We start from the raw sequence: 25,565 nt of genomic DNA on the forward strand, positions 1-25,565 counted from the left end.
GAAGACATGCTATAAAAATACATACAGTACATGTTCGTTAACTGTCATTAATCCACCTGCCACGCCCCCTTCGGCGCCCCCTTTGGCGTGCAGGTGCTTTCTCGTCCGCTTACTCTGAAGCTCCCGGCTTCAATCGCGCACATATGGTGCTCATTTAGCATCATCACCAGCTCCTATTTAAACTTCCACACTCTCACTGTCCGTTATTGTTGGTATATGTTGGTTCACTGCGGTCGTTGTTATCGTTTTCTTCCCAAAGCACATCGCGGATTCCCCCCCGATCCTGCCGGTGTTCATTCTCTGCTTTTGCTGCTTATCCCACGTTCTCCCGTGTGCTGTTCAGCGCCGCGCTTCTACTTTCGCCTCCCGTTCATCGCATAACATTTAACAACAAAAGGCATATGTGCACTAACTAACAGCAGAGATTCACCAGTATACAATACAACACCTGTAGCAGCTGTAAGGTGTGATTTTTCCGCCACTTCCGCGAGTTCTTCTGCGGCTGCACAGTGCTGATCGAGATAACCGACGTTAAATGGCAAATTTCCCCCCCTTGTGCTCGAGATATCAGGGTTCGGCAACATAAAAAAAAGTCGACATAACCGATAAAAAATGCTTGGACAAAGCGGGAATTTGGCGGTTCCACTTCAAAAACTTTGACTTAATAGGGTTTTAGAGGTAACCGAGGTCGAGATAAGTGGGTTTCAAATACATATATATATATATATATATATATATATATATATATATATATATATATATATATATTTACATTTGCGGTATTTAGCAGATGCCTTTGTTCAATGAATAAAACTACACGTACACTAGATTACAAACTTTACATAAATCAGCCTACAACTCTGTTGATTTTTTTTTTTTTTTTTTTTAAAGCGAACTTGGACTTAGTGTTTCAAAAAGAAGTAGGTCTTCACGCGTCACTTGAAGATGCCAGAACAGAGAAGAGCCTTGAAGTATACTTACCTTTTACCCTGAGAGAAGGGAGTACCAGTCGCGCAGTGCTGGAGGATCACAGATGGCGTGGTGCAGTGTGAGGTGTGATAAGGTCTCTAGGGTAAGAAGGTGCTGGTCCATTTTTGGGGGGTCTTTCTCTGAACGCTATTCATCCACTGCAAATGATCCAAAATGCAGCTGCATGACTTGTGTTCAATCTGCCCAAGTTCTCCCACACCACCCCACTGCTGCGCTCCCTTCACTGGCTTCCAGTTGCTGCACGTATCAGATTTTAAACACTGATGCTGGCCTACAAGGCCAAAAATTGATTTTACCTCAGAGACCTCATCACATCTCGCACTGCACCAAGCTGTCTGAGATCCTCCAGCACTGCCCGACTGGTACCACCTTCTCTCAGAATGAGAGGTAAGTACACTTGAAGGCTCTTCTCTGTTCTGGCACCGAGGTGGTGGAATGAACTTCCCCTAGATGTCCGTCCAGCGGAGACCCTGATCTTCAAGCGACGGTTGAAAACCAACCTCTTTGTGAAACACTTAAATTAGCACTTTCCAAGTTTGCTGTGTAAAAATCAAGAGTTAAAGTCTGAGTTACATTAAGTTTGTAATCTAGTGTACCAGTGTGATAGATACTCAAAGCACTTTTGTATGTCGCTCTGAAGAAAAGGCGTCTGCTAAATGCCACAAATGTAAATGTAAAATTGATGCACGGGGGAAGGGGAGCGAAGGTTGGACCGTGTGGTCCAATCCAACAGACGAGCTCCTGTAGCTTATCTTGCAGGTGGTCATAATGTTATGCATAATGTTTGTGTGTGTGTGTGTGTGTGTGTGTGTGTGTGTGCGTATGTACATATAATATGTATGTACATACACACAAACACATTTTAGATTACATTTGAGAAATAAAAATGTTTTTATCAATATCAGCTAAAATAGCTTGTAGATGCTACAACCTAAGACTCAGTGATAACAATGTTGTGTTGTTTGTATTAGCTATAGTTTTTTTGCTCTCTGTTTGTTTCTGTTTGTTTAAAATAATGATTTTTGAATAATAATTGGAATGCATATTGTGCGGTTGTGTGTGTATTTGTGCTTTAGAGCCCAACTCAGAAGGCACCAGCGGGTCAGGACCTGGACACGTCATGTGGACATATTTGAGAAGGACTTCCTATTTGTACCTGTCAATCAAGAGTGAGTAGCATTAGGCATAGACACCTTGCACACCTGTCCTTGATGGCAAATTTCATGTCTTTGGAATATAGTAGTTTAGTTAATGTCCCTTGTTATGTTTAATATTGTAGAGCTCACTGGTATCTAGTAGTTGTGTGTTTTCCCGGGCTGGATGAGCCACAGTACGTGGCGAGAGGAGGCCATGCCTCTGAAAACACCAGTGAAACCACAGCTCAGAGTGAATCTCAGCGTGAAGATGAGGACATAAATTCAGGTACATTTCACCCGAGTGACGTTATTAAGCATTATCAAATGCATTTGGCCTTATTAAAGACACACTGCCTTTTTCACCATAGATGAAAACTCTTCTGTTTTTGCTCCTGGTCCACCAGTAAGATCTGAATATTTTATACAGAAATATATAATATTCCTATAATATATAATATATCTTTATATTGATATGTTATACACTTTCCACCTGCATTTTTAGACTTGCACAGAAAGTACCTGTAAACGACGAACTGTCTGTAAGAGGTATGACCGATTTTGTTTTTACCACAAGTTTTACAAATAGCATCTTTCTAGTGAATATTGGCATGACATAGCCTTAGATTATGTTTATTATGTGCCATACAAGTCCCTGTAAATTAGGTGCTTCTACAACCATGTTAAAACTTTAGATCGTGGTGCATAATGAGGAGTGTGAAACATCGCTGGTGTGTAACAGCTATTCAGTTGTGTGATAAATGTATAATTCTGAATATCCTTTAGACCCTGCATTCTTATCATGGACTCTCTGAAGCTGTCTGTTCATGAGCGTATCTTCAAGCTCCTGCGCGAGTGAGTGTCTACCATACCTTGTTCATGTTGTATTATCTATGTTGTATGATCTAGAAACTTTGTTTCGAAATATAGGACACTGTGTAATTATTCAGAACGAACTAAATCTAGAAACGAGTATAAATTTTTCTTATAAACATAGGTTAATCAGAATTCCTTCGTAGCATCCATATGCTCAGCCACATGCCATAATTCTCTTGATGGTCAATATTTTTGGGGATCCCTATGATTTGAAAGTATGAACTCGTAGATGGTTATTGAGGACTGAATTTGGCTGCATGTGCTCAAATACAATTCTGGACACCCGCTGTTTTAAAAATCTCCACCCTCAAATAGAATTTAATATAGCGTATTTTTCGGGACTATAAGCCTCTACTTTTTTCGCCACATTTTGAACCTCGTGGCTTAAACAACAAAGCGGCTTATTTATGAATTTTTCCTGGGTTTTTCCCGGTTTTACAAACTTCAAGCCAAAAAACTGAGCCCCATAACATTAGACCAATAATATTTCCGAACGGAAACGAAAAAACACACCTCACCTGTGTTCTGAGCTGCACAGCATCAGGAGAAAAAAACGTTTTTCTTAAACACACGACGATGCCAAAAGATAAACTCCCAAGAAAAATAGTTGTGAAAGGAAGGAGGAAGACAGGTGACAATGACTTTTTTGGTAGGCTACTGTTTAGATAGAAGCCGTTGTAGCGCGTAGAGTCTGGGTGAAGGGAGAGCTCGCTAACTCCAGTTGCAACAGAAATCATATAAGCACAGACAGGTTTCCAAAACTCGTGCTTTTTTATTTTTCTTGGCAACAGCGTTACGGGTTAGTCAAAGAAACTTAGAAATGAGCATCAGAAAATAATAAGGACATATTCCTCGGTCTCCACACGTGCAGTAATAGCGGAAAAATGCGGCGACAGGCTATTCCCAAAATACCGCTATGCTCCTAAAGAGAGTGCAACATATTTCACCCGTTACACCGTGTAACAGACACTGTCTTTCATTAAAGCCTGTGTAAAGTTCATTAGTTTCAGTGTAGGCTTATAGACAGGTGCGGCTTATTTATGTTCAAAATAAAAATCTTTGTCAAATTCAGTGGGTGCGGCTTATATATGGGTGCAATTTATAGTCCGGAAATTACGGTAAGTCTGTGTTAGTGAACACAATTCAGATAATATACACCGACCAGGTATAACATTGACATTATAACATTGTGAGCGGTGAAGTTAATAGCACTGATTATCTGCATCATGGCACCTATTAGGGATTTATTAGGCAGCAAAGCGAACATTTTGTCCCCAAAATTGACATGTTAGAAGCAGGAAAAATGGGCAAGCGTACGAATTTGAGTTTGACAAAAGACAAATTGTGATGTCTAGACGACTGGGTAAAAACATCTCCAAAACTGCAGCTCTTGTGGGATGTTCCTGGTCTGCAGTGGTCAGTATCTATCAAAAGTACTCCAAGGAAGGAACAGTGGTGACAGGGTCACGGGCAGACGAGGCTCATTGATGCACGTGGGGAGTGAAGGCTGGACCACGTGGTCCGATCCAACAGACTGTAGCTCAAACCGCTGAAGAAGTTAACGCTGTTAATGCAGATCAGGACTGTTTTGGCAGAAAAAGGGGACCAACACAATAGCAGAGAGGTGATCAAAATGTTATGCCTGATTAATGTATATGAATAAAGTGGTGAGAAATTTATTCCAAATTTGCAAATCTTCGCAGATGTAGAACATTGTAAATAGACTATTTCCTGTTTAAAAGGATTTGGAATAGCTGTAGCTATAACTGATAAAGATAATAATAATAATACCTTTTTCCATGAACCTTACGTATGTGTTTAGGTATCTTCAGGCAGAGTGGGAGGTAAAACGAGGTGGACATCGAGACTTTAGTGCAGAGCGGATGGTGGGCTCTCACTGCATAGTTCCCCTGCAAGACAACAGTAGTGACTGTGGTCTTTATTTATTGCAGTATGCAGAAAGCTTTTTACAGGTAAAACACATTCTCACTGACATTTTTGTAATTTTTTTTTTCTTATCCTGTTTGATAAATGTAATGTATATTTTGACTCTTTGTAGGATCCCGTAGTGCACTTTGACCTGCCACTGAAGCTGGCCTGCTGGTTTCCACGACAGAAAGTGCGCGAGAAGCGGGAGGAGATTCGAGATCTTGTGTTGCACCTGTACCGATTTCAGCAAGGCTCTCTGGGAAATGAAAGCTCAGAGAATAAAAAAGAAAAAGGAAATATAGTTTAGTAGTTTTGAGCATTAAGAAGATTGGACTTATTTTTCTTTACTTTTATTTATCACATTTTATTGTAATGTTTTTAGGTCTCCAATGTGTTTTTATGCTTTTGTACACCTTAATGCAAGAACTGTAATAAAATCCATGATGTGAAACATCTTGTTTTATTCATTTAAACAATTCATGTGAACTGTATAGGATCCTATGTATCTTTGGTGTGTTTTAGAGCTGGTCTGAAAATAGACTGTCTTAGCAAGATCGCCTTAGTGTGCTAGGTTTTCCATGTGTGATTGGGGTGAAGAAAGGACAAGCTGTCAGTGGGTGCAGGCTGGCTTTCTAACAGGTGGACAAGCTGGTGAAAATGTATTAAAATACGTATGTATCGGACATGCTGCGATTGGACAGATCTAACAGACCCAGGAAACTCAGTTAAGTGAAAATGTGATTTGTAAAAATATGTTTCATATAACTCTGTTTTTTTTAAAAAATAACTCTTCACTAGAAGTTCACCCTGTACTCTATTGTCTCACAATGTTTTTTTTTTTTTTTTTACCACATATTGAGATAAGCATTGTGGGAACACTGAAGAAATTCCACCAACGATTCATGCCTTCTTTCTCTCTCTCTCTCTCTTTATTTACTATCTGCTCTCAAAACTCTTCACTCCTGGTAGTTCTTGAGTTGCTGCTCTAGAGGATTACCGAATAAGATTAGAGAGCAAAAAAGTGCATAGTACCATCTGTTCACAGACGTGACGGACCAAATGTAATTAAAACTGGAATCCTAAATGAACTAGTTAATGAGAGTCCTGAATGGTGAACTATGGCAAGTCCATGGAATCATGGGATTGCACCTTGCTGTGTCATAATAATGCAAATCTGTGCTGCTGTCTTTTTTTGTAAGCCTTGAAGCCTTGGCAGATGACCAGTCAAAATGTGGAAGTGTGTATGGATTTTTACCTTGTGCATGGCCAGTGTTTTTGCTCTGAGTACTGGTATGTATCAAGTTCTTGAGTCTGTTTTCTGTCTCTTTCTTTTTATTTTCTCTGTAATCTCTGTAGTACAGACACACACACACACACACACACATACTAACAAATACACTTATATCTCTAAACCAAAGATAAATCAGAATTCCTAGAAAGTAGCATCTATCTGTTGCTTCTCTTGATATCCAGTTTATTTTGAGAACAGTAATTAAATTGAAAGTATGATGCAGTTGATGGTCAATACACCATAATCCTGAAAACTTGCTGTTTTAATTCTAAACCAGCAAGCAATGTAATTGGGTTTCATCTGATGGCACTTGAGAATAACATTATGAATATATGGCATGCTTGCAGATTTTTAGGACAGTGGACCCTGTGCAGTTATTACTCATTGCTGGAGTCATGTTTGAGAACCATTAACATTTAATTGTTTAATCAAAAACATGCATTTTACAGGAGTAAAACTTTGTAGATAGGAAAACGAACCTGCGTCTGAAACTGCCTGATTTACAGAACTGCAGTACCTCCCATCCTAAATTCTTCAAATATAAATATCTCTTAATTCTCCAGATTGAAAATAATTACACAGAGCTTGTACATTTCTAAATACATTTATTTTAGAATCCTATTAAATAAAACATTTCTTGTTTCTGCCATTTCTTTTTAATAGATGACGCTAACTGGGTCCCCAGACTACGAGAGCTGGACAAATTTGATGAAGCACTTGAGGAACGAGGACTCCTGCGACGACGGAAACAAAACCTTCCTCTGTCCAACGGAGTGCAATTCTGTTCTCAGGAGAAGCTACAACAAGCTATAGCCAGCCATTTCAAATATTACCAGCTGAGAGGTGAGAATGCAGGTTGGCTGCTTATGCCAATATTCTTTCATTACGTTTCTGGACTGTTGACTGTTGCAATCAATGACAATGAACAAGATGAGTAAATCAGACAACTGATTGAATGTAGAATCTAATTACTGTATTAGTATGTGATATACTAATATAATCAGTAGTATTATCAGTAGTATGGACTGATGAGGTCATGAAATTTTGATAGAGAAGAATCAATTATACATGTTTATATAAAAATGATTTCTGTCAGCTGTTGGAATCAGACTAAGTGATGGGTAGGTATTGGCCCCTGACAGGTCATGTGCCACAATTTATCCGATAGATTGAACAGATAAACTGCAATTAAAGGTAATGAAGTTTATTATTTGCTTTATTTAACTACTAATACCACAGCTTGGCTGTGCTTTAAAAATCTCTCTATATCTCTCACATCTTTGTGAAAATATAAATCTCCTGAACGTTGTAAATGCAAGTACATACACTATGTATGCAGCTGAGATGCAAAGAGCAGTGAGCTATAAGACCCCAGTAGAGACTTTAATGTATATTTGTTAAGGATTTCAGGATTTGTTATTATTTATATTTTTCATTCTCATGACCACTTAATGTTCCCAGTTCTCAGTTTGCTTTACTGCAATAATCAGTAATATTTAATTTAGTTGAACTCTTTTTATTGATGGTATTCAATCAGAGAAATATAAAAATTAAAAAAAACCAACAACAATAGAACAGCAATCAATATTTCAAAAACTTTACTCTCCGAGTCAAATACAAAATATAATTATGAATGCTAGCACCAAGAACAATATCCAAAAAAAACTCTGTCGTCTCCATTTATTAGTAAATCAGGGGCAAGGGAAAGAGACCATAAAGGCCAGGCAAAGAGAAAGGGATTTTCTTATTTTTTTTACCTCTTCCTTTAAAATGTATTTATTTATTTATTTATATTTTATTCTTCTTTTCTGTTTGAACAAACTGCATGAGGTTGTGCGTTCAATATAAGTAGCTGGGTGTAGCTTTTATCGCTCATCAAGCAGAAGACGAGCAGAAATAATTTTTTAAACGATTAAGATTTCAATTACAAGTGCAATTTGAACTAATTCAGTTCGACAGGCTAAAAACAAAACCCTAGTAAATTAAATTATATAAAAAAAATAAAATAAAAGTGTCAAATAGTCAGGGTGTACAAATAAAGCGTGTACAAATTGAATACAGCTTTAAACATAATGAAAATGCCATTGACAATTATTGTTATAATAACACTGTCAACAATAAATCACAGCATTTAACTGGGCCCAGTCTGTTACTGATTAAGGTTATAGCTCATGAGAAGAATTTATTTCAATTCAAATTAGTACTGTGATTTTAACAATGAACATTATCATAAAGCAGATTTAGAGCAATAGATAGATTAGGTATATATATATATTTAAAATTCATAGATTTTATCTCTATACGTTTATTTCTAATAAGGAGAAGCAAGGATGAGAAAGCAAAACTCCCTGAGATGATATGAGGGGAAAAAGCTTTGAGAGGAACCGGATTTCAAAGGAAACCATCATCATCATCTGGGTGATACCAGATATACATTCATTATAGTTTCATTATGGTTGAAGTTATCAAAAACTTAGTTAAAAGCTTCTATATAAAATGGTGTGTGTGGCAATTTGCAGTCCAAGGTCATCTTCATGGATTCTAAGTGGAACCATCAACAATATGTATGTTTTTGGGCTGTTCGTATAAAGCCATCCTCAACTGCATTGACTGGTTTGCAGTTGATAGCATCTTCATCAGGGTATCAACAAGGATAAAGCATGTACAGGGTGCAGAAGGGAACAGGATCACTGGTATATTAGGAGCATGTGTAACTCGACGGAAAGAGAAAGAGAGAAAAAGATGTCCCTGTGTATAGAAGCTGCTGCTTTTAGGTTTCTGTAACTGACCCCTAAACGAATTAGCTGGAAGGACAGAACAATGAGCTCAAGGTTTATGGAATTAAACTTATGAAAATTTAACAAAACATCATAGTTCTCGTACCAAGTTCTTTTCTGTTACTCCAAACAAATCATTGTGATGAAAACCAGCATGCTCTAAACGACATGTTTACAACGCTAGGCATTTTGACGTCCTGTTTATATCCTCGCAAAGGTTTTGCATAATTTTGATGGTCCTGTTAAATTACATGTATTGGGATGTCCATAAAACAGAGCCAACATGAACATTGAGTTGTTTTGTGAATAAGCAATGCTAAAATGCTCGCGTTGCTTATTAGCTTAATATTAGATGCACACAATTGGATGGGTTTTAATATCTTCCACTGGGTTTTATTACACTGGTTACTTGTGTGATGTAACTTTCAGTTTTAGCAATAAACATGTAAGGGTATGAGCTGTTGTTGATGGAACATTTGTACTTGTTTGCAATGCTGCCAACTTTGTGAGCTCATATAAATGACTACTTTACCAATGTACCAGATGCTGCACTTCTGACTAATGGCAAAACTAATTGCACTCACCCACACACATGCAACACTTCCATTCAACTTACACTTTGAATGGATGCCTGGATTCCTGCATCGTTGCATTATTTGCATTGATGTTTCTACATAAGTTGCAGAAGGGCTCTTTTTTTAAATTTCGCATTACAGTAGAGGGCTGCTTTGTTCCCCATACACAAACCAACACTGAAAATATGAAGCATATGTCGGGCCATATATTGTAAATAAATAAATGTCAATGCCCCAAAGTTTCCAAGGTATATCACGTTTTCTGATCTAAATTATAATTACTATGTTTTTCCCTGGTAAAGGTTATCAACTTGATTTTGGATGGCAACATCTAAAGCAATTCTGCAGTACTCATGCATCTGTTTTTTGAACCAGCTTCTGCAGCACGAGGACCCATGCGAGTTGTTCCGAGTGGAACACGTCTTGGAAAAACGGTGTATGACCCTGTGCACTGCACTGTAACTCAGTTTCAGGGTGTTACTGATCTTCTTATAGCCTTGACCATCTTTTCTAATTCTCAAATCCTCAGAGAGTTCTTTTCCATGAGGTGTCATTTTGAACATCCAGAATTGAGAATCCAGAGAATTGTACTCAAAGCACTCAATTTTAACTGCTCTATTATAAGATACATAAATTTGTATGGTTCTGTCAAGCAGACAAAAAACATGAACATAATGAATAGGTAAAACTTATCACTTATTGCCAGTTATTTAGACAATAACTCCTGTATGTTGAGTTATTTAAAAATATATCTGTTTCATTTCTATAGTATTGTCTCTTAAATAGATATACTGAGATGGTTGCTGAAATGTGAGGAGTCTACTACTTTTGTGAGATACTGTATATATTCATAGAACAATTGAAAGATGTCATTTAAGATATCATCTGGATTGTGGTCAATAAAATAACAGAATCTCAGAATATTAATGTGTCAGGAAAATATTTGCTGTGACTTTAATACAGAGCCCAGTATTTTAGCTCATGCCTTGTCAGTATTTAAAAGTATTTCTGCTTGATGCACTTTCTTCACTAAGTGCAGTTCTTGAGAGTCTGTTACAGTGTTTTATCATCAGATCTGAAAGGGTGCATTTTGGCATCAAAATAAATCTGCTGACTCTCCAGCTCTATCTTGTTTTTACTTACATGTCTGCCTTCTTTTGTGTCTCTTTTGCTTAATGCTATTTTAGTTTATCATCTGTCATTAATTGTCAAATTGTGTGCATTTTTTTTATCAGCGTGCCAGGAGATAGTATGGGAAGCTTTTAAGATTTTCTTGTACCGCCTACCTGTAGAGGATGAATACCAGCACTGGATGAGGCAATGCCAGACCGGGACAATCAGTGCGAGGGAGATTGGCATTACATTCAGCCAATCCGAAGAACATCTTAAAGAAATGATGCATGCAAGTATATGTAGCATATAGGGGCATGTGTAAAGGTAGTTTTGTAAATGTTTGGTTGTCTCCTGAGTGACTTCTTTCTTTCATCTATCTCTGTAGAAGCTGGTTCAACCTCAGTTAAAAAAGTAAGATATGTCACAACATATCCATCTTTCTATGAACTCATTCCAATCAAACCCCATAATAGATGCAATATATTTCCCCTTCTCTTTCTGTGTAATATCCCAAGAGTCAATAGCAACCCACTCATACTTCATCTCTGTATGTCTTTTATCTTCAGTGACACAACCAAGACCAATCTGTGCAGGTTTGTGCTATGTACTCTTAACCCCGAACTCTGACACTGGCTTTACCATATTATATCACATATGGGTGCTAGCTACAGAAGAGTTATACAGTAAAATACTTGTCAGTAATCTTGACCAAATGAAAAACAGCAGTAGTATCCCCCTCATACTTTACAGCTATTATATCACTTTCAAGTGCGAACTGATCAAAATGGCACATACAGAAATCTGTTTCTGCACATCTACTGTAGATTCTTATTTTCATAAATGAATTCCATTGGTTTTCAATGCAGACAATTTCGTGAGTGTCATTATCAGTCAGTTACTTATTTACAATAGTTCTTGCAGTAAAAAACGAGTATAAACTGACTTGGCTTGGTGCATGTGAGGTGAGGTGGTAGGTTAAGATGTTAGCGCCACCAAGGTGCCACTTCTTCTTTGACTGAGAACTGCTCACTTGTATAAGTGAGATAATTGTAAGTTGTTCTAAATTAAAGTGTTTTAGTCAAATGCCATAAATGTAAATATGCTAGATAAATGCTACTCTGTTATATGCCTTAAGTATGCACATACTGTAGATATCCTCTGACCTAATGCTCATTTCTAAGGCATCTATGTGACCCATCCAAAGAGCAGGACATCAGCCCTTCAGGTCTGTCCTGTATATTTAATCTTGTTTGTGCAATTGGTAAAATAACTGATAAACTCTGATTCACTTGCTAGTCACATAAATAAAAGAAATCTCCTTGTAGATGGGTCCGGGGATAATCTAAAAACAAAGATCAGGTTAGACATGGATGGAGTGAGCTTAAGGCTGGCACCAGGCTCATCTGGCACCACCATTTCAGAGAAGCACAATGAGGTGAGTGGGGGCTAAGAAATAAATTTGCTACTTAGCATTTAAGAGGAATGTTTTTCCAATCAGGCTGTAGTTAGCGGGCAAGGAGAAAATAAGTTAGCAATCAGGAAAACCAACAGGTTTTTGTGTGTGTTTGTGTGTGCTGTATGTTTTGGTTGCAGTTCAGTTGTAACCTAGAGCCTATGGCTGTGGTGATACATCCAACAGTGGAAAATAGAATGAATCTCACTGCGATACTGAAAGAAGAGCGATGGAGAGAACAGCTCTCAAACCCAACCAGCAGCCAATATTACACTCTCTCTCAGCAGTTTAGTGAGAAGGTAACATTAAAAAAAAGCATTTTCTGAAACACATTCATAAGTATATACATTCATTAATATATGATCAAATATCAATTTATATGTGGTATCTGCAGGTTTCAGCTGCACTGAAGAAGCTCAATGAATTTAAGAGTGTATCTATACAGGACTTCAGGTGTGTAAGTGTAGGCTTTGAGGGCTACATGAAGCTTTATTTGTGGAGAAAAAATATATTCTGATAGTTGGTGATACATACTACTTTTTTCAGTATATATTATATACAATATTTCCCCCCATTTAGAACAATTAGATCAAATAACTCATTGTTAAGGTATTGAAATTATGTAATATGTCCTGTACATAGTATGCACTGTGTTCTTTTTTCAGGCCTCATTTGGATCCTTCTGGGTGAGTCCAGACTTTATGATTAATTTATTGCTTTACCTTCTCGTATATTAATTATTATATCATTATTATTATCTGAATGTCATGGTTCTGCATGTCTAATTCTTGAGTGATGTCTTCTGCAGAATAAGCTCATGCTTGTATGTACTGTGTTTACACATGTGGTCACTAAAGGCTCTTACTTTATGGCTTAGTTTGGGTATCTGCTAAATTGTTTGAATTCTTAAATCATCAAATAAAACTACTAAATTATAATTTAGTCGTATGTTACAAGACATGTACCGTAATTTCCGGACTATAAAGCGCACCCAAATATAAGCCGCACCCACTGAATTTGACAAAGATTTTTATTTTGAACATAAATAAGCCGCACCTGTCTATAAGCCGCAGGTGTCTACATTGAAACTAATGAACTTTACGCAGGCTTTAACGAAAGACAGTGTCTGTTACACGGCTTGTATCTAAACAGTAGCCTACCAAGAAAGTCATTGTTCACTGTCTTCCTCCTTCCTTTCACAACAATTTATCTCGGGAGTTTTTCTTTTGGCATCGTCGTGCGTTTAAAAATCACCATCAGTGAAGCTTTTCTCCCGATGCCGTGCAGCTCGGAACACAGGTGAAGTGTGTTTTTTCATGCCTGGTTGTTTTCAGCATGACGAATGATTCACATTTCCTGTAGACAGTCCGAGTGAGCGGCAGGATAAATGTCAGAGGAACCTCATCCATATTTTTGATGTGGTGCGGCCCGATTCAGTGGGAGCATGTCTGATTTAATATAAAGAGTTTCATTGGTTCACCTGAACCCGTTCTGCAATAATTTCTTGTGTTCTTTTCACAGTAGGGAGTCTGTATTGGTGAACTATGTAGTGTCTCTTATCACAAGGGCCCAGGAGATCAGCAGTGAAACTCTTGACTTCATCACCATGCATTTGAATATAGTAGAGGGCAACTATATTGAATCAGAGAAACCCACTGTTCTGTACACAGTGGCTGACATGCATGTCTACATCACAGAGGCCCCTTCAGGTGCACAGGGCTGTGAGCTTTCTTTAATGACTTTAAATTACCTGAATTATTTCATTTTGTAGTAGACTAAAGTGGACTGATTTATTTACAGAGAACACATCTCCAGAGGAAGCCCAACATACAAAGGGACCAAAACAACTGGAGATAATGGTAGGTAAAGATAATTATAGTGATGTGTAAATTTAATGAGCTTTAGCAAATAAAGGATAAAACAAGATGCTACTCTGGAGCCCTTAGGCAAGGCCCTTAACTCTATAGCTGCTCAGTTTTATGAATGAGATACTGTAAAGGTAAATCGCTCTGGATACAGGTGCCTGGCATAATGATGTAAATATAAAGGCTTGTTAATGTGCATTATGGCAGCTAGAGATATTCCATAGTCATTCTACCACCACCGCCTTTCTTTTTTTATAGACATAAAATTGTAGAAATAAGTATGTCACATTATTTTGGAAAGTGCAAAGCACAAAGCTCTATATCCCTAAGACTTTCTATCTTCTATCTTATCTAACCCTAAGACTATTGTATGTTTTGTGCTACACTATATTGCCAAAAGTTTCTAGACACCTGGTCATAAGTATGGTATATGTTTTTTGAGCAACGCATTCCACATTAAGTCCCAATTTGCTCTTTTAATTTCATCCACTCTTCTTGGAAGATGTTCCACTAGATTTTGGAGTGTGCTTGTGTACATTTGTGTCCATCAGCCACAAGGTTGTTAGTAAAGTCAGGTACTGATGTTGGTGAGGTAAGGAGGCCTGGGGTGCAGTCAGTGTTCCAAGTCATCCCAAAGGTGTTCAGTAGGGTTGAGATCAAAGCTCTATAGTAGGCCGCTCAAGATCTTCCTCTCAATGCCATGAAAAAAACAGATCTTAATGGAGCTGGCTTTGTGCACTTAGGAATTGCCATGCTGGAACATGTTTGGGTTTCCAACTTTAGGTGAACGCAAAATTGTATTATACTGCATCCAGAAACATCCTATACAATAGTCTGCTTCCAACTTTGTGGTAACAGTTTGAAGAAGAACCACATATGGCATGAAAGGTATGACCTTGTTGTTGACTGTGTTTTTTTTTTGCATGAGACACAAACTACAACAAAGACACAAGATTATCCTATAGTCGGAATAAAAGAGGATTCAAGTTTATCTGAGGAAATTTATATGGGAGTGATTGATGTCACTGTACAGCAACAACTTACTGAGCAGACCAGCATTTCAAAAGGTATGCACAATGCCATCCACCCAGGTACACTTTCTTAAAGAGCTGCAAGACGCTTGTAAAAAATATTCTTCTTCATGTGTTTAGATGCAAAGGTGAAGGAAGATCTTCTATACAGTACTTTTGAAGCTCAGCCAAGTGTGACTCCTACTGTGACCTTCACCCAAGCTGCAGGCCCCACACATGCTGTTTCTGATAATGAGACCTATCAGAGAGATGACATTCTTGAAAATAACCTTTCAAAAGATAATGAAAAAAGCATTGGAAAAATGGATGAAGACACATCTGTTTTAACTGACAGATCTCTGGCAGAAGATTATAAATTTTCCATTGTAACTGAGTATGTAGAAGAACCCCTTTCAACGCCTTGTCCCATACCAGCCATAGGGACAACAGAATCATCAGAGCAAAAAGACAAATTTACAGAGACAACCAATGGAGAGAAAATAACTTTAGAGAAGAAGGAGCTTGTGATGCATGTTCAGAAAGAGAAAGCTGTGAAAGGAGATCCTGAGGTTCCTACACAAACAGAAATGAAGGTCATGGAAGTGACTGTGGCCTCTAAAGAAATAAAAAAGCCTGTTACTCTGGCAGGAATAAAAGTTAAAGTGAATGATGCTGTGAATAATGAAAGAGAACATTTTGATGTTTCCATAGTGATGGAGGGAGATATGCCTGCTGTGGAAACAATTACACCATCTTTTCAGACTTCAGAAACGGAGATCACCACAGAACCTTATCCTGTTCACTCCATACATCTATCTCCAGGGTTTGAGCCCACCATGCCTACAGACATCACAATTTCTGTTCATATACCAACTAGAAAAGAAGAGGAAAGTGAAATTGCCATGCCTACTAGCCCTGGGCATGTTCTGATCGTGTTCTTCAGTCTTCGGGTGACCAACATGATATTCACAGAAGATTTGTTTAATAAAAGTTCTCCAGAGTACAAAGCCCTGGAGCAGAGGTTCCTTGAGTTGGTAAAAGAAAATAATTTTTCAAATTGCCACTTATGTAAATAGTTCTAGTAAAGTTATTGAGATTGAAAGTAGTTTAGAGCTTAATATTACTACATATAAGTTTTTGCAAAGTTTTTTTATAAACAGTTTTTTTCCATTAGAATAGACATTTTCATCAATTTTTTATTAAAATTGTGTTGTTTATCCTTTTCTCAGCTGGTTCCTTACTTGCAGTCACTCAGTGACTTTCAGAATCTGGAGATACTAAACTTCAGGAATGGCAGCATCGTGGTGAACAGCCGTATGAAGTTTGGGAAACCGGTTCCTCGCGGTGTCACCACAGCTGTCTACGTGATCCTAGAGGACTTCTGTAACACAGCATACCAGACCATGAATCTGGCAATAGACAAATACTCACTAGATGTGGAGTCAGGTAGGATCAGTTCTCCAGCATTGGTATATAATGTAAAAAGTGCTGTTAATGAGAAAAGACCACACTTTGAATTAAGTGGGAATAAGAGTGATTCTGGTAGTCTAAGTGTAACTGAAACTGCAGAAATGGAGATAATTCTTCATGTGAAAATTTAGGGAGAGGCATTTTTTTTTAACAACTATCACAAAATTATGCCTTGTTACATGCAAGCATGTACAACACAATGTACTGCGTTATGATAGATAAGGAATATAACAAGATTCACGATTAGGAAATTTTTGAAAAAATTCTCAGGGATGACCAACACCATCATTGCCTTTGGCTTGCACATTATTGATAAAATAATAGGGACAACTGTATTCATTTACATTTTTTTTTCTATGTCTGATTTTGTATCAGACAAAACGTGGATATCTTTGACTTTCTGTAGAGAGTCAGGATCCTCAACGAATCTGGTCTTCCATACACATGAAGGACATTTTTGGGGTAGTGCTAATATGATGTGTGTATATCCTAACATTCTTCAGGGTCTGTTTTTAATCTTTGTGTTCTCCTGAGGCATCAACACTTAAATGTTACAGCTGTATCTTTACAAATTCTTTTATAATGAAATTTTGTGTGTTGCATTTTAGGCGATCAGGCAGACCCGTGCAAATTCCAGGCATGCAATAAGTTTGCGGAATGTACCGTGAACCGCTGGTCCAGTGAGGCAGTGTGTGTGTGTAACCCAGGCTACTTCAGCATTGATGGCTTGCCTTGTCAGAGCATCTGTGAAATACAGAGAGATTTTTGCCTTAATGAAGGCAAGTGTGACATTGTTCCAGGTCGAGGAGCCATCTGCAGGTGTGAAATGTGTGATTACTTGACTCATCTTCAGACAGTATATGGGAATGTTTTTGTTGATAATATTAACACCTATGTGTGTGTTTGTGTGCTACAGGTGTCGAGTAGGGAAGAACTGGTGGTATCGAGGAGAGCATTGTGAGGAGTATGTTTCAGAGCTGCTGGTGGTGGGGCTGGCTATAGCATCAGTCACTGGCTTCCTGCTGTTGGCTTCAGCAATCATTTTCTTCCTAGCTAGGGCCCTGAGAAACCAATATGACGATGAGCTGCAGGACACTGTGAGGTAAACAAATAAAAACATACCATACCTCAGAATGCCTTTGGCAGTGGTGGACAGTAACAAAGTAAATTGTATTCGTCACTGTAATTTGAGTAGCTTTTTCACGTATCTGTACTTTAATGAAGTATTTCTATTCGGGGGGAGACTTTTACTTTAACTTCACTACATTTCATAGTCAAATATCTTACTTTTTACTCCACTACATTTTGCAAAATCAGTCGTTTCTTTTATTTCTGAGTAAAAAAACTTAACTGGTCCATCATGCAGCAAGCCACCAATCAGGGTTGAACATTATAGCCATAATAAATCATAGTACTTCGGATACTTAATTACATTTCAATGCAAATACTATTGTAGACTTTTACTGGAGTAATATTTTTTCGAGTGTATCTCTACTTTTACTTAAATACATGGTTTGTGTACTTCGTCCACCACCAGCCTTTGGCTCTATAATAGGTTTAATCATATAATAATAATAATAATAATAATAATAATAATAATAATAATAATAATAATAATAATAATAAAATGTTTAGAAATGTGATAACTGTTAATGAATATATCTGAAGTGAATTTGGGCTTGAAATTAATTCTCAAACATCATTTAAAAAACTTTACCCCAACACAAAACATGAAAAATATTGATTACAATTAAATAATCCTGATTGGTAGCTTTCGGTTAAAATTTTTTTCTTTCAGGCATACTGGTAATGGAGCATGTCTATGGAAACACATACCACTTCAGTGTCGAACTGGTTTATAGACAAAAAAGTTAAATTCCACATTTTAATAAGCCACAGAGAACAAAAACTCAATGAAACCATAAAATCAGCTCATAAAAAGCATGCTTATGTTCTGAAAAAAAATGCACCATTAGTTAGTGTTATTAAGAAGCAAAGACGTACTTTTGACCCTTTTCCATTCTACAACATGCATCAATAATGCAAACATTGACATGATCTTTTCTTTGTGTTTGACCCCGGTCTTCATAGCTGGAACTATGTTCATCTCATGAGCTGTTTTTTAAAACAAGAACATAGTTTTCTTTGGCTGAGCGAGAACGTAAATTGTTCCAATTGTTTTATTATGAGATCATTTTTATTGGCCTAGAGATATGTCTGTTTTTAATTACAAACTGCTTCAAATAATGACATTGCATTTGCTTGTCAACTCATCATGTTTGTTTGTGTGTGTGTTTGTGTGCACAAGCATGTGCATGTGTGTCTTTCTGGACTATTTAGTTGTTTACAAGGAGCAGATGATTGCTTTATTAAAAAAGAATATGATGGGGACATTTAATTTTTTTGTTACTGAGATTAAGGTCACAGTACGGGATGCCATTTTGTACCTACAGTAATTTAAATAAATGGAAATACACCACAAAAACATGTACAATTACATTACATCATCTTACATTTACAGCATTTGTCAGACACTCATCCAAAGTGACTTACAATTATCTCATTTATACAACTGAGCAGTTGAGGCCCAGCAGCAGGGATAAGCAGTACTTATGATAGATGTATTTGAAATACGTCTTTTGTATTTGATGGGGTTGATGTAAATGGCTTTAGATTTTGTATCAAAATACATTAGTCTTTTTTTATTTTTGTAATTTTAAAATACTGTAAAATACTTTGTAAAACATCTCCATGATGACTTTATAAAAAATGCAGCCTCTGTTTGGTGCCTTCTTATTAGCTTACCCAGATTTGTTGAGAACAGAAAAGAAAAAAAAAACATATTGAAGAAGGTGGTGAAGGTAAGAAACATGCAGGCCGCCAGCTTTCAAAAAGGTTTTCAGTAAATGCTAAATAAATATTTGATTGCTGAATATTGTACCGTAAATGAAGTAGCTGTTTAGTAGGATCATGGTTTTGCATACCATTGCATGAATGACTGCATGACACACAATATATTACATTTATGATTAACAATAAAATCATTAATTAGTTAAAATCTAGTTGCAAAACTCATGACCTTCTGATCAGAAGTTCAATGTCTTAACCACTGAGCTACCACTTACCTTTATGTGTGTTTGTATCTGTACACACAGGAGAAGAGACAGTGTTGCTTCTCTGGAATGGGCTACAAAGTACAATCCCATGTATGAGAGTGATGCGACGACTGGTTACAGTCATTACTACCGGCGGTATCCTGAACCTCCGATCCACAGCAGCGCGAGCGCCGAGGCCTCCACGGACTTTAGCAGTGAGGAGATCCAGCACGTCTATGAGAACAGTCAACTCACCAAAGAGGTACATTTCCTATTATTTTCTGTTTGTTGTGGTGCCGTTTGCGATTTATTATTATTTTTGTTTAAATCAGTGTTGTTTCCTTTGGTCTGCAGGAGATTCAGGACCGGATTCGCATTATTGAGCTTTATGCTAAAGATCGTCAGTTTGTAAAATTTGCGAAGCAGCATCAAGCGTAAGTGTGAATGGCCAAATGTGTCTGATTATTCCTTTTTGGCAAAGCTTTGTTCACATTTCTTTGTTTGTGTCATTAGTTTGGCAGATACTCCAAGTGAGACTTCATCAATGTAAAAAGAACACACACCTTCTTTGACAGTGGCCTTCAGCTCATCTGCATTTTTTGGGCTCTTGTTTCTCCTTTTCCTCTTGACAATAAGCCATAGATTCTCTTTGGGGTTCAGGTCTGGTGAGTTTGCTGGCCAGTCAAGCACACCAACACCATGGTCATTTTACCAACTTTTGGTGCTTTTGGCAGTGTGGGCAGGTGCCAAATCCTGCTGGAAAATGAAATCAGCATCTCCATAAAGGTGGTCAGCAGAAGTAAGCATGAAGTGAATAGGTGCAGTGACACAGTGGACCCACACAAGCAGATGACACTGCACCCCAATTCATCACAGACTGTGGAAACTTAACACTGGACTTTAATTAACTTGGGCTATGAGCTTCTCCACCCTTCCTCCAGACTCTGGGACCTTGGTTTTTAAATGAAATACAAAACTTGCTCTTAACTGAAAATAGGACTCTGGACCACTGGGCAACAGTCCAGTTCTTCTCTTTAGTCCAGGTAAGAGCCCTTGTCTGTGGTTCAGGAGTGGCTTAACAAGAGGAATACGACAACTGTAGCCAAATTCTTTGACATGTCTGTGTGTGGTGGCTCTTGATGCCTTAACCCCAGCCTCTGTCCATTCCTTGTGAAGTTCACCCAAATTCTTGAATCGATTTTACTTGACAAACATCTTAAGGCTGCGGTTCTCTCGTTTGGTTGTGTATCTTTTTCTTCCACACTTTTTTCTTCCACTCAACTTTCTGTTAACATGCTTAGATACAGCACTCTGTGACCAGCAGCTTCTTTGGCAATAAATGTTTGTGTCTTACCCTCCTTGTAAAGGGTGTCAATGAATGTCTTCTGGAAAACTGTCAGATTAGTAGTCTTCCCCCTTGTTTGTGTAGCCTAGTGAACCAATCTGAGAGACCATTTTGAAGGCTCAGGAAACCTTTGAAGGTGTTTTGAGTTAATTAGCTAATTGGGTGAATTGGTGGGTTTTTTTTTTTAATGCGAGCCAAAATCATCACAATTAAAAGAACCAAAGATGTAAACTACTTCAGTCTGTGTGCATTGCATTTATTTAATACACAAGTTTCACAATTTGAGTTGAATTACTGAAACAAATGAACTTTTCCACAACCTTCAAATTTATTGAGCTGCACCTGTATACTTACATTTCTTTATAATAATGTTTGTAAATTTGAATTGCTCTTGCAGGACTACTGAATCTCAAAAAAGATGAATGTTTTATTGTCCTTCAAGCGACAGTTAAATCTGAGGTGTTACATGTTTTTGATTTCCCCACATCCTCTCTGATGAGGCGAAAAAAGATAAACCTTGAAAAATTATTACTTTGCAGGGTTGTTCCTCATAATCACGGCCAGCTTTCTATATTTTCCTAAGTTATTACAACCAAACTTTTTATCCAAAGGATAAAAGAGATAAGTGAGACCAAAGGAGGAATGAAAGAATGGTTTATCGCTTCTTTATGGTGTATTTATCAATAAATTTATTCACATTACCTCAAGCCAGACTGATCTCCAGAACAACCCACAGAAACATACACAAACACGATGTAGTCGCTGATGAGAGCACTACAGCTGTAGCTTCTGTTTTCTGTTAGCCTTTTTTGTTACCTTTTTAAATAATTACTTGTAATGATAGCAAACGATACAGTATGCCAATGCAAAATGTTAAGCAAATGCATTTTTATGTATTACTTTTTTATATTAACATTTTAACATTTTCATGGTTTAAATACATTATTTGACCAACAAACAAAACAAAGGCATTCATCAATTGTCATAGTCAAGTCAGAAATGTAAATGTGTTTCCAATTCAGTGTGTACAGAACAGGCCACTACTATATTTCTATTAAAATAATTAAAACCATATTTGAACTTCTGTGCTTTTGTTTCAGTATGAAACAAATTTTGACATGATAAGTAGTCTGCTGTTCGAACTGCCTGTGTTCCAGTAGGGAAAGTCAAGGGAAAGCATGACAGAATATTTCCAAGAAAAATGTTGAAAGAAAAACAAAGGAACAAAAAGGGCAACCTCAAGCACAGAGATAAACATAAATAAAACCATAAAATGTCATAGTTGTTAAATGAAAATTACAAAAAGAAATTAAAGAACAGGAAGGCATAAAACAGCATTTCCCACAATTGACCTAGTTTAATGAGAACAACCTGCTGTAATGACTGCAAAACTTGGACCTTTGAATAGTGGAACAAAGTAATATTGTCTAATGAGTCATCTGTTGCTGTTCTCTAGGCATCCGAGTGTGTTTTTCCTTTTGAGCTTAAGCGCTCCCTGATTGCAATGTTTCTTGTTGACAAATGATGTAATGTCCCCCTAGAAATTGCTCAGAGCAGGTTTTACAACAAGCCACGAAGGACTGTGTTAATTAAAAAAGACAAAATACAGCTCAGAATATTCCGCAAAGTGACTCCAGAGTTGGATCTCAAAAAGGGTGTCTCAAAAGTCTTCATACATCAGGGTAATACTTTTTTTAACAGACTGTAGCTTTATTTACAAAACATACTCGACATGATATCCAATTTTTTGTAAACACACACAGACTCTTCTTTCCCAACTTTGGCTCCCTGTCTGGCAACAGCAGTGTGTGCTCGCCATGTTTCCTGTTAAAGTCCATTGCAACCTTATGGCAGCCATAAGAATTATTTTAATGTTTTTTACAGTATATAAATATACTGTATATATTTGGATTATTCGCCGTGGCAACACCTAATGGGAGAAGCCGAAAGAAGAATATATATATATTTCTTCTTCTTCTTTTGGCTTTTCCTATTAGGGGTCGCCACAGCGGATTATCCGTCTCCATACCCCCCCTGTTCTGTACATCTGCCTCTTTCAAACCAACTACCTGCATGTCTTCCCTTACCACATTCATAAACCGCCTCCTTGGCCTTCTTCTTTTCCTCCTTTCTGGTGACTCAGAATCAGCAGCATTCTCCTACTGATATACCCCATGTCCCTTCTCTGTACATGTCCAAACCATTTCAATCTCACCTCCCTCACCTTGTCCCTAAAACGTCCTACATGTGTGGTCCTTCTAATAAACTAATTTCTAATCCTGTCCATCGTCATCACTCCCAACGAAAACCTCAACATCTTCAGCTCTGCTACCTCCTGCTCCACCTCCTGTCTTTTACTCAATGCCACTGTCTCTAAACCATACAACATCACAGGTCTCACCACAGTCCTATAAACAAGTCTTTTTAGACAACTAAGAAACAGTAAATGCAAGTACATTTATTTTATGAACACAATCCAATTATTTCAAATATTAGGCTCATTATTTACATTTTAAAATATACAATAATATACAATATTATTCTGGCTATTTTTGACCTTTTTATTTTTTACTAAGTCACTAAGTCATCAAAATTTTGACCTTGTTATTAAATCCATTTAATTAAAATCTGCTCTATAGCTTTAAGAACTCAATAGCACTGTGGAATCTGCATTAAAATGTAAAGGTTAATGTGACTAGACTGATGGGGATTAAAAACATTTCTCTGGCTCTCTTCATTCCAGCAGAACAAAATACCATGTGATAGGGTGTAGATCGGGTCAAAATCCCACATTTAAAAGCCTGCTTTAGTATCACACACCTCCCCATTTCTGATCTTACTTCCCCATCAACACCTACAACATCCCCCTCTTGCAACAAAAGACAAGGAAAGCTCGAGGTCCAGATGGTGTTTCATCTAACGGTCTAAAAGTCTGGGCTGACCAGCTGGCCTCTATCTTCATGCAGATCTTCAACAGATCACTGGAGCAGAGTCAAGTACCCATCTGCTTCAAATGTACCACCATTATCCCTATCTCCAAGAAAACGAAAATCACAGAACTTAATGACTCAGGCCTGTGTCTGGAATCATGGTGATGTTTATGAGACTGGTTCTGTCCCATCTGAAGAAACCGGATTGGACCTATGCTGGAACCCCTTCAGTTTGCATACACAACAAAATGGTCTGTAGATGATGCAGTCAACATTGCACTACACTTCTCAGGGTTGTGTTCAGTTGGCTGTCAAATGTAGTCACTGGATCTGGAGATGGAGCTAAACACACTCAAAACAGTGAAAATTATAGTAGATTGCAGGAGAAATCCCCCTCATCATTTTGAACAGTACTGTGGCTGCAGTGGAGTTATTTCTGGCATCTACCATCTCTTAGGGCTTGAAGTGCCAGACACTGACTACATTACAAGGAAGACTCAGCAGAGATTGTTCTTCCCTCACCAACTGAGGAAGTTCAACTTGCCACAGGAGATGTTGATGCAGTTTTTCTCAGACATCATTGAGTCTGTCCTATTTACATTGATCACTATCTGGTTTGGTTCAGCTACCATATGAAACATTAGAATATGTAAGGATGGTCAGATCTCTCCATGAGGTCAGAACACGGGAACTGCCATGCAACAAAACAATAAACTTTCTAATCTGAGGAGAGGATCTCTTTAATCTGAGAAGAGAAAGCCATTTGTTCAGATGCCCTCTTACCCATTCTTAACCCCCCCCTTTTTCCCTCTTAGGAACATGGCCTGGCCATGAAAAAGTGAATCAGAAGTTCCCTGTATTCATATTTGGTATAATTTTTAAAGGTATCAGTGTGATTGGAAAAATGATCTCATACCCATATCAGTAGAACAGACCAAAAAAAAGGTTTCTGGGGTTGGGGAAAATTCTGTCCTACTGATGTGAGACTTTTTACCCTAGGTTGTGTTTGGTTTTTAGGCCACCTCCTGTCCCAAGAAAGGTTTTGCAAACCTTTTATTACTCTAAATTTACGAGTGTTTATGGTGGTTTGGAATTTTAGGAGATTTGGCGAAACACTCGGGGAAACATTCTGTAGTCAGAACTTCCCACACAGTCCCTGTGTGTCTCTTTTGCCAGGTACAGTAATTCTTTAACAGTTCTTTAGTAAACTGCATTGCTAAACTATTTGGCATATTATAACTTTCTTCTATTATGTGTTCAGGATTTGACATTTTTTTATTGATTATTTCCTGGCAAACAAATGTAAACTTCTCTCTGAAATTTTATGAAATCATTTATATCTAGTTAATTATGTAGTCTGGTGTTACTGCAAATCTATGACCAGGTTATTACATATAGAAGGCTCATAAACGGATATAACATAGAGCACAACGTCTGGGACCTTCTGATTTTTGACTATCACTGACTTACTGTCATAACAAAGTGACTAAATCAACTGTTTTTTATGAATGAGCAAGCATTGAGTGGCCTACTTGAACAATAGTAGTTTACGGTTATATCCTCTGGCTGAGATTCGGCCAATCCTCCTCCGTGAGCAGGTATGTAAAACTCCCAAACTACCGGTCCTTAGGCTGAATACGGCCCTCCTGCCCCCTCCCTCCAGCCCACAACTGAGGAAAAATAAATAAAATAAAAAAATCCGGCCCGCAAAAA

The 25,565-nt window shown here is 37.6% G+C and overlaps 4 protein-coding genes across 8 annotated transcripts in view; all 4 read left to right on the top strand.

The window, feature by feature from the left end:
• Positions 1–5,381, top strand: part of LOC310723631 (sentrin-specific protease 7) — a 19,789-nt gene extending 14,408 nt beyond the window's left edge. For 4 of the 5 annotated variants that reach the window (XM_083536959.1, XM_083536958.1, XM_083536960.1 and 1 more), the window contains 7 exons: positions 2,067–2,159; positions 2,270–2,412; positions 2,495–2,529; positions 2,629–2,672; positions 2,910–2,978; positions 4,822–4,972; positions 5,059–5,381. In XM_083536959.1, the coding sequence (XP_083393085.1) occupies positions 2,067–2,159; positions 2,270–2,412; positions 2,495–2,529; positions 2,629–2,672; positions 2,910–2,978; positions 4,822–4,972; positions 5,059–5,235 (712 nt within the window). In that variant the 3' untranslated portion in view covers positions 5,236–5,381. Of the gene's footprint in view, positions 1–2,066; positions 2,160–2,269; positions 2,413–2,494; positions 2,530–2,628; positions 2,673–2,909; positions 3,988–4,193; positions 4,973–5,058 lie in introns of all 5 variants that reach the window. The other variant, XR_014532738.1, reaches the window with a different exon arrangement.
• Positions 5,382–5,762: 381 nt separating this feature from the next.
• Positions 5,763–10,994, top strand: LOC310723579 (interphotoreceptor matrix proteoglycan 2-like; the record flags this gene model as incomplete). Its single annotated transcript, XM_083536840.1, has 3 exons — positions 5,763–6,218; positions 6,883–7,062; positions 10,807–10,994. Exons 1-3 carry the CDS (start codon positions 6,158–6,160, stop codon positions 10,992–10,994), a joined length of 429 nt encoding a protein of 142 aa, XP_083392966.1. The 5' UTR covers positions 5,763–6,157.
• Positions 10,995–11,070: 76 nt separating this feature from the next.
• LOC310723686 (interphotoreceptor matrix proteoglycan 2-like) lies at positions 11,071–20,143 on the top strand. Its single transcript, XM_083537063.1, has 15 exons — positions 11,071–11,095; positions 11,251–11,277; positions 11,866–11,909; positions 12,010–12,119; positions 12,278–12,436; positions 12,532–12,590; positions 12,803–12,823; positions 13,659–13,846; positions 13,938–13,996; positions 16,242–16,458; positions 17,091–17,301; positions 17,399–17,584; positions 19,638–19,839; positions 19,932–20,011; positions 20,091–20,143. Exons 4-15 carry the CDS (start codon positions 12,051–12,053, stop codon positions 20,125–20,127), a joined length of 1,488 nt encoding a protein of 495 aa, XP_083393189.1. The 5' UTR covers positions 11,071–11,095; positions 11,251–11,277; positions 11,866–11,909; positions 12,010–12,050; the 3' UTR covers positions 20,128–20,143.
• On the top strand, positions 14,929–16,106 carry LOC310723728 (uncharacterized protein). Its single transcript, XM_083537147.1, has 2 exons — positions 14,929–15,069; positions 15,154–16,106. The coding sequence occupies exons 1-2, from the start codon at positions 15,009–15,011 to the stop codon at positions 16,086–16,088; spliced, it is 996 nt and encodes a 331-aa protein (XP_083393273.1). The 5' UTR covers positions 14,929–15,008; the 3' UTR covers positions 16,089–16,106.
• Positions 20,144–25,565: the final 5,422 nt, after the last annotated feature.

Source organism: Silurus aristotelis, assembly GCF_946808225.1.
Source record: "Silurus aristotelis genome assembly, chromosome: 3".
Lineage (NCBI taxonomy): Eukaryota > Metazoa > Chordata > Actinopteri > Siluriformes > Siluridae > Silurus > Silurus aristotelis.

Bases quoted from the DNA above. Each gene is read 5' to 3' on its own strand.
- LOC310723686 (XM_083537063.1), top strand. From the start codon at position 12,051: ATGGATGGAGTGAGCTTAAGGCTGGCACCAGGCTCATCTGGCACCACC. The intron at 12,437-12,531 runs GTAACATTAAAA...TGGTATCTGCAG, and splicing joins CTCAGCAGTTTAGTGAGAAG to GTTTCAGCTGCACTGAAGAA. The intron at 20,012-20,090 runs GTAAGTGTGAAT...TTGTGTCATTAG, and splicing joins TTTGCGAAGCAGCATCAAGC to TTTGGCAGATACTCCAAGTG.
- LOC310723728 (XM_083537147.1), top strand. From the start codon at position 15,009: ATGGGAGTGATTGATGTCACTGTACAGCAACAACTTACTGAGCAGACC. The intron at 15,070-15,153 runs GTATGCACAATG...TCATGTGTTTAG, and splicing joins GCAGACCAGCATTTCAAAAG to ATGCAAAGGTGAAGGAAGAT.